General features: G+C 48.4%; 1 protein-coding gene across 5 annotated transcripts; it reads left to right on the top strand.

Moving 5' to 3' along the window:
• Positions 1 to 1,905: 1,905 nt before the first annotated feature.
• LOC109532567 (receptor-type tyrosine-protein phosphatase epsilon-like) lies at positions 1,906 to 7,737 on the top strand. Of its 5 annotated transcripts, XM_019897448.1 has the most exons (7): positions 3,963 to 4,023; positions 4,103 to 4,354; positions 4,489 to 4,570; positions 4,884 to 5,038; positions 6,766 to 6,862; positions 7,287 to 7,423; positions 7,597 to 7,737. In XM_019897448.1, exons 4-7 carry the CDS (start codon positions 4,884 to 4,886, stop codon positions 7,733 to 7,735), a joined length of 528 nt encoding a protein of 175 aa, XP_019753007.1. In that variant the 5' UTR covers positions 3,963 to 4,023; positions 4,103 to 4,354; positions 4,489 to 4,570; the 3' UTR covers positions 7,736 to 7,737. The 5 variants fall into 5 exon arrangements, 2 of the variants coding, with proteins under 2 accessions (XP_019753006.1, XP_019753007.1); XM_019897447.1 differs by lacking the exon at positions 3,963 to 4,023 and adding an exon at positions 1,906 to 1,916 and having other exon boundaries at positions 4,127 to 4,570; XR_002171400.1 differs by lacking the exons at positions 3,963 to 4,023; positions 4,103 to 4,354; positions 4,489 to 4,570; positions 4,884 to 5,038 and adding exons at positions 6,074 to 6,700; positions 7,103 to 7,202 and having other exon boundaries at positions 7,295 to 7,423.
• The last annotated feature ends 7 nt before the right edge of the window (positions 7,738 to 7,744 follow it).

The raw sequence follows: 7,744 nt of genomic DNA, 5'->3' as shown, positions 1-7,744 counted from the left end.
CTCGCGGTCCGGCGGAGACAAACGGAAGAAGAAACCTTTCGCTTGGGTCCACGGTGGGAACTGGAGCGCGACTCTCAGCGCAAGACTTCAAACAGCCTTTGAAAAGGGTTCCATTGCTGAGGGCAAATTGACTCGTGAAACGCAAAGACTCCCAATCGAAGTTGAACGATTTATTGCGTCCAAAAGTTGACATGAACATTTGAAATCGTTTTTGCGAATGGGCTTGTGTGGGTTCGTGTGTTTATCCCCTCCTTCATCCCACAGGCTGTGGACTGTGTGATGCGGGTGCCCCGTGATATTAAGAGTTAAAAAAACCCATTTAAATCTATTCTTAAAACGAATAAACATTGTTCATTAGTATTTGTATAGTTTTGTCTTCAATGCATGATTGATATTCGTCGCCTTTTTTTTTCTCCATCATGCCGTGAGTTAAGGACTTCCGCATGGGCAAACCGTGTTTTAAAACGTAAGAAGTAAACATTGTTTACTAATGTTATGGTTTGTGTTCGCAGAGCGGGATTTACGCCCCCCCACGTCTAATAATGCCACGCGGTATTGGCATGTGCAAGTAAATACTCTGTGGCATGGTGTAGAAACGATGCCGAGCGGGGAAAATGTTCCAAAGAAATTACAAGAAATAACGTTTCCTTCAAATATTTGGTCCGTGTTGGTGAAATGTCGATCGAATGCTATTTTTGTTGGTTTTCCCATTCTAAGCAGGATTCTACGTTCATTTGTCCGACAAGTACATTCGAACGCATTTGCGTGTAGCTTTGATAAGATAAGACAAGAAAACCTTTATTTGTCTCCAACGGAGACAGATATCTACTGATCTGTTCAATTTTCGATCAAGAAAAAAAGAAAATCAAGCTCGCAGCCAGTTCCGTCGGAGTGGCTCCTACCGGTGGACAGGCAACGCCATTGCACCCCTCCGAAGCATTTCAATGGGGAGTACCCATTCTGCTCGTTGACCCCTGGGGGGGGGGGGCTTTGAGCAGCGGCAAAAACAACGAAGGTGTGGCTGGGAAAGAATTCTCGCCCTCGGGCGATTTGGCTTGTTTGTTTCGTCTTTCTTCCATGTATCAACTCGTTTCGTGAATGAGTAAAAATCAAAAGGGAGAAGGTCGAAAGGCCGGAACGTGGCTCTTGGGTAGACATTTCGCGCCACCCACTGCAATTTCCGGGTTTCCGTCTCTTGTAAATTGAACTCCTCAAAAACAAACAAAAATCGTCCTCCAGTATTGACTTACAGCGTAAAATAAGAGATTCTTTGTTGCGGGGTGTGCTGTTTCCACGTGAAGAGTCCGAAAGCAAAAGAGCGCGCTCTACTTCGCCATTGAAAACAGGGCGACGAAATGATCGAATCAACGGATTCCCGCTCGTCAGGTCGTCCAGTATTGACTGATTATGTCCAATAATCGATTTTGTTGCTTTGAGGCCGTCTTATCTCTCCCGCCCATGCTCTGCAAGTTTCTTTTGTCCTGTTTTTTTCAGGTGATTGTCTTTAATCCATTTTCACCGGTTCACTTTGCATTTGTATGCTTTGCGGGGCTCTTCCGTTGTGCGGTGTGTTTATGAAACGGAAGCCGAAAGTCATTTGAGCGCCCCTGGTTATTGTTGTTTTTTTTTTGGGGGGGGGGGGCAATTGAACTAAAGCAGGGGTCTCCAGCTCCGGGCCTGGAGGGCTCCCGTCCTGCCTGTCCTCCAGCTCTCCCAGGAGCAACACACCTGATTCAAATCATCAGGATCATCGCGATGCCGCTTCAGAGGTGGCTCGTCTAAATCGGGTGTGTTGCAGCTGGGAGAGCCGGAGAACGGGAGCCCTCCGGGCTCGGGGTTGGAGACCCCTGAGCTACAGGCTAAAGTGGATGGGCGAGCACGTGGCGGAGCGCATCGAATGGCCCTGTGGCTAATGGGTGTGTCAAATCATTGAGTTTGTTGCTTTGATGTGTTTTGACTGCGTCAGAAGATTGGCGCGCTCCGCCATTAACTTTGCATTGGGTGAAAGAGTTGATCAAAGCACCCGGGACTCCTGTGGTCGCTGTTGCTGACGCGCCCGGTTGGCCTCGTCATCGAAACTCTCTCTGCCTGTTCTGTCCGGATTTCAAGGTATTTCAAACGTAAGTGAATTGAAGACAACTTTGTCAAATGCGCTGTACGTATGTTACACATACGGCACAGATGAAATGTCTTCCTTCTCAACATAAAACGAGGCGTACTCCGCCATTGACTTTGTATTGGATGAAAGAGTTTTTCAAAGCACCCGGCCCCCCTCCTTAAGTAGCGTATTCCGGTTGGCGCTGTCGTCTGGCTTTGCGCGTTCTCTGCTTTCGCGGGAAGCCAAACGTAAGAATGATCTCCTCGGCTTGTTTTTCTTGTTCCTTCTTTGCTCTTAGATGTGCGTTTACTGGTTCAGTCTGGATTTCTGTGCTACGCGGGCTCTTGCGTTCTGGGCTCTGGGCTGCGATGCGGTGCGGTGTGGTGTTTAAACGGAAGCCGAAGTGTACCTCGGCCGCGCTGCGCTTCTGTTTAGCCTTTGAGCTAACGCGGATGGATGAACACGTAGCGGGGCGCTGCCGTATGAGCACGTCAAACAATTGCATTGCTTTGATGTGTTTGAATGCGAAGAAAACGTCAGACAGTTGGCGTACTCCGCCATTAACGTTGTGTCGGATGACGCAGCTGATCAAATGACCCGCGAGTACTGAGGGTCGCTCTAGTGCCGGCCCCCTCCTTAAGCGTTTTCCGGTTGGCGCTGTCATCAAATCGCTCTTCGCGTTCTCAGCTGCGTCCGCACTGCTTTCAATTGACGTCGAACGTAAGACTAATCTCTGCTCGTTTCTTTCTTTCACTTGTTTTTACGAGTTCAGTCTGGGCTTCTGTGGTACGCGGGCTCTTCCGCTCTGGGCCGCGATACGGTTTGGCGTTTAAAGGGAAGCTAAAGTGTCATTCGGCCGCGGCCGTTTTGGTCAGGGCTCACGTTGGGGATAACTTGGATGAGCGCGAGGCGGAGCGCGCCGAATGGTTACGTGGCCGACGAGCATGTCAAATATATCCATTTGCTTTGATGTGTCTCAATACGACGCAAAAAAGTCACAAAGCTGGCGTACTCCGCCATTAACTTTGTATTGGATGGAATAGCTGATGAAAGCACCCTGGGGCGTCTGTTGTTGCCGGCCCCTCAATTAGCTTCTTCCGGTTGGCGCAGTCATCTAATCTCGCTGCTGAAGGTTTTCAAAGTAAGCATCTATTCGCTTGTCTGTTTTTTCCCCTCTTGCTATTTAAATGCGTTTTTACGGCTTTGGTCTGGATTTCTGTGCTACGCTGGCTCTGCGATACTGTGCGCTCATCAAACGCAGGCCCTGGTTGCGTTGAGCCGATTGGGTTCACGGCTAACACGGTTTGATAGGCACGTGGCTTCTCGGCACGTTCTCTGTTGTTTTCAGTGGACTTCAAACGGAAAGATCTCTTATCTCAGCTGAGTGTTTTGTGTTTTTCCTTTTGAAATGCGTTATCACTGATTCAGTTTGGATTTCTTTGCTACTCGGGCTCCTTCGTTCTGGGCTGTGATGCGGTGTGCTCATGAAATGTAAGGCCCAGTGTAATTTGTGTTCGGCCTGGTTGTTCAACCATTAAGCTAACGGCTAATGCATGAGCACGTGACGGAGCGCACGGAATGGTGACGTGGCTAATGGGCATGTCAAATAATGTTGCTTTGATGTGTGCTAAGAAAAGAAAATCATAAAGTTGGCGTATAATGTATCGAAGCACCCAAAGCCTCTCCTTGAAGGTTTCTGGTTGCCGCTGTCATCTCATCGCAGCGCATTCACCGTGTTGTTAAGGCGACGTCAAACGTAAGCATCTCGTCTCTCAACTGCTTCATTTTTATTTTTCCCTTTGAAATGCGTTTTCACTTGTTCAGTCTGGATTTCTGTGCAACGTGGGCTCTTCTGTTCTGTGCTGCGGTGTTGAAAAGAGAGCCAGACTCGAATTCAACCACACTCTGCTTGTTTTGTCATTGAGGTAACGGCTAAGTTTGAGCTCAAGGTTCATTCGCCCTTCTTGTTCTTGAAACTGTCTTACTGGCGTTGGTTTAATGTAGGCATTTGCTGTTTACCCGGGATAGCTTCGACCCACCATCTCGCATATCAGTGGCTGAGCGGTGTTCACCATCGGACAGGCTGATGGGTGCAGCGTGCTGCCGACTCACCCGCCGCCCCTGACCACCGATGGGGATGTTAACCTTCCAACGCGCCTTCGACCTTACACCACCTTCACCAGGTGATCTCCACTACTGCCCCGAACACGAAGCACAGAAGCCTTCTGTAGACGTCGCCGGACCCTCACTTCCAAGGTCAGTTACCCATAAAGCGCTTTGTTTCAGCTGTTGTGAAAGTGCAATAGAAATAACGGTGTATAGGAAAACCTCTCACACCTCACCCTTCTCCTAACACTGAATGGAACCCCAAACCTGTATTCTTTGAGAAGGTTGCAGTGACCAACTCTGACCAGCAGAGGGCAGCTATCGCCGCTTGCCGTGCAGAGCTAAAGGGGGCTCTCGTATTTCAAGGTGAAGAAGCCTTACCCCTAAACCTAACACTCGTCCTCGAACCCTTTATCCTAACCCTAACCCTCGAACCTAAAGATGTCAAACTCAAGTCCTGGAGGGCCGCTGTCCTGCACGTTTTCCAACTCTCCCTGTTGCAACATACCCAATTCAAACGATCAGATCATCAGCAAGCTCTGCGGAAGCCCGATGTTGAACCTGTTGATTTGAATCAGGTGTCTTGCAACAGGGAGAGATGGAAAACAAGCAGCATAGTGGCCCTTTAGGACTGGAATTGCCCACCCCTGTTCTAACCTCAATTTTTTTTCGTCAACAGATGCTACAGCTTCTTGTTTCTTTCCAAACTATGGTTGCAGAAAAAGTGTGGAACGTCATGAACAGTTTGAGCATGATGTCTCTGATCCACTGGTCAAAGGACACTTGGATTTTCTTTCGATACCTGCTTCGAACAAGGCGGATGCAGGTACAGTGGTAGCAATTGCGTGACGGTTGACGTGTTGTTTCACGACCACATTTTGTAATTTCATGTGAATCGCCTGAAAAGTGCTTTGTTTCAGATGCAGCTGTTATGAAAGCAGGAACTAAATAATATACTGTATAACTTCGAACATGAACCCCACTTTTAACGCCCAACTCTATACTCAAATCCTACTCCGAACCCAAACGCCAAACCCCCAAACCCCTTAACCTGCATTCTTTCAGAAGGTTGCAGTGACAAATTCTGACCAGCTAGGGCTGCTATTGCTGCTTGTGCACCGCTAAAGGGGGCTCTCAGATTTCGGAGGGAAGAACCCTGACCAAACTCTGTACGCTAATCCCACTAAACCTCCAAACCGAACCCTAAAACGCACCCCTGACCCTTATTCTAACTCTAACCCTCAGCATAATCTCAAAATTGATCTAACCTCTATTCCTAACCCTATTACTTGACCCGATGCCGAAACCCATTCCCAATCCTCGAACCCAAACACTAAACCCTGTAACACTCTAACCTCGAATGCCAAAATACCTAGCTCGAACAGTCAAACCATAAATGCCTAACCGCCTTACCCATAACGCCGAACATCTTAACTGTCAACCCGCCTTATGCTTACTGCCTAATCCTAACTCGAACCTTAACCCGTTAGCCTTACTCTAACTTCCGATCCCCAACCTGATGAAACCCTAACCACCGAACTCCAACCCCCTCACTCCCAAAACCAGGGGTGTCCAAACTCTGGCATCAAGGACCGCTGTCCGGCCGGTTTTCCAGCTCACCCGGGAGCAACACGCCTGATTCAAATAATCAGGATCGTTCTAATGCTGGCTGATGAGCTGATCATCTGAAACCTGCGTGTTGCACCCGTCAGAGCCGGAAAACAGGCAGGAAAGTGGCCCTCGAGCCCCTGAGCTGGACATGCCTACCCTAACACCCCAAATCCTCATGCTTAACCCCAACACCTAACTCTCACCTTGAACCTCGAATTAGTTTTTGTAAGAGGACGGCACAGTTTTACTTCCAAAATTATCTTGCAGCAGATGTGTGGGATGTCAAGCACGCTTGGAGCCTGATGTCTCTGATCCATCGGTGAAAGGAGATGTTAATTTTCTCCTCTTCCATCGATAAGTGCTCCAAACAAGGCACATGCAGACTTGGTTGTTGTGATTGCACGACGGTCCATGTCTTGTGTGTCGTGTTATATTACTGTCATTTATGTTCGCTGATCTGTGGAGCGCTTTGTTTTAGCTGCAGCTGTTGTGAAAGCTCGACATAAATAACGATGTATCACATCCAGTCCTCGCCCCACTCCGAACCTCTAATCCTACTCAAAACACAAACCACCCCAACTTAGAACACCCTCGACCCGAATTCTTTCAGATTGCAATGACTAAGTTTGAACAGCAGAGGGCAGCTATCACTGCTTTCCGTGTAGGTCTAAAGGGGCTCTCGCATGTTACAGTGAAGAACCCTAACCTAACTCCGAAGCCTAAACTCCGTAACCCGAACCCCTGACCCTATTCTGAACCCTAACCCCCTATCACTCGTATATCACCTTCAACATCGACGTGAGTGGAAGATAGATAGTGTGATTTTCTTCAAAGTTTTCCTGGAACAGTTTTTCACCATAAAGAACAAATTCACAGCAGCACAAGGTATGTTGGTGGTCACTTGATTCAAGTTACTTCACAAAAAACAAACAAGATTTTTGTTGTGCCAGGTCCAAAGAGGACACGATAGCTGATCTCTGGAGGATGATTTGGGAGCAGAAGGTGTCGACTGTTGTCATGCTGGCGCACCTGAAGGAGAGGAAGGAAGTGAGTGGTTGTCATGTGGGAAAAACGCCGGCGTAAAAGGTGCTTCTGATCTCCACAATCCTCCCAAAAATTTCATTCGGGTCGGACCCTCATTTTCTTCAGTTAGATCTAAAATTCCTTTCCATTGCAAGTGGCAAGAGAAGAATGGAGGAACAGTCAAAGCGATGGTGGAGAATTAACATTCCAAGGGCTCTGAAATTGCCATTTGAAACAAAATGAAAGATGTCCATTGCCATGAAGGACGTGTGACCAGTACTGGCCGGATCAGGGCTGCTGGACCTAAGGGAATGCGCGTGGCAGTGGAGGACTCCGCCGTGCTGGTGCATTACACCATACGCAAGTTCTACATCCAACACATCAGAAGCATCGAATGGCTCGTTCTGTGCAACGCTTGCCACTCCAACACTTTATATTCATCTGGTAGCAATCCAGCGATGCCGGCAAGATGCCACGTGTGGTCACGCCGCTCCATTTCGCCAGCTGGCCCTTCTCTCCCATCGGCATGCTCAAGTTCCCCAAGAAAGTCAAAGGCGCCCAATCCGCCCTTTGCGTCCACTGCAGGTACACTAAAGGCATCGCGCTTCAAAATATTTTTCTGGCTAATGTTAAGAATATAGCTGATGTAACTACATGATGAGGTCTGTACAACCCAATAATAAAGCAAGAAATCGTTACATTCGTAACTGACAGCAATAAACCAAAGTTGACATGCCTGATGTTTACCCCACCCCCAGCGCCAGCGTTGGTCAGACAGGCAGGTTCATCGTGATTGTTGGGATGATGGACAAGATGCACGCCGGGCAGGAAGTGGACGTGTTTGGCTTCGTTTGGAAATCCGAGAGCAGCGTCTGCAGCTCTTCCAGACGGACGTGAGTCGGGGAA

Source organism: Hippocampus comes, unplaced genomic scaffold (assembly GCF_001891065.2).
Source record: "Hippocampus comes isolate QL1 unplaced genomic scaffold, H_comes_QL1_v1.1 scaffold81, whole genome shotgun sequence".
In the NCBI taxonomy this organism is placed as follows: Eukaryota; Metazoa; Chordata; class Actinopteri; order Syngnathiformes; family Syngnathidae; genus Hippocampus; species Hippocampus comes.
Note: the sequence above shows the minus strand (reverse complement) of the source record. Positions and strands in the feature narration are given on the sequence as shown.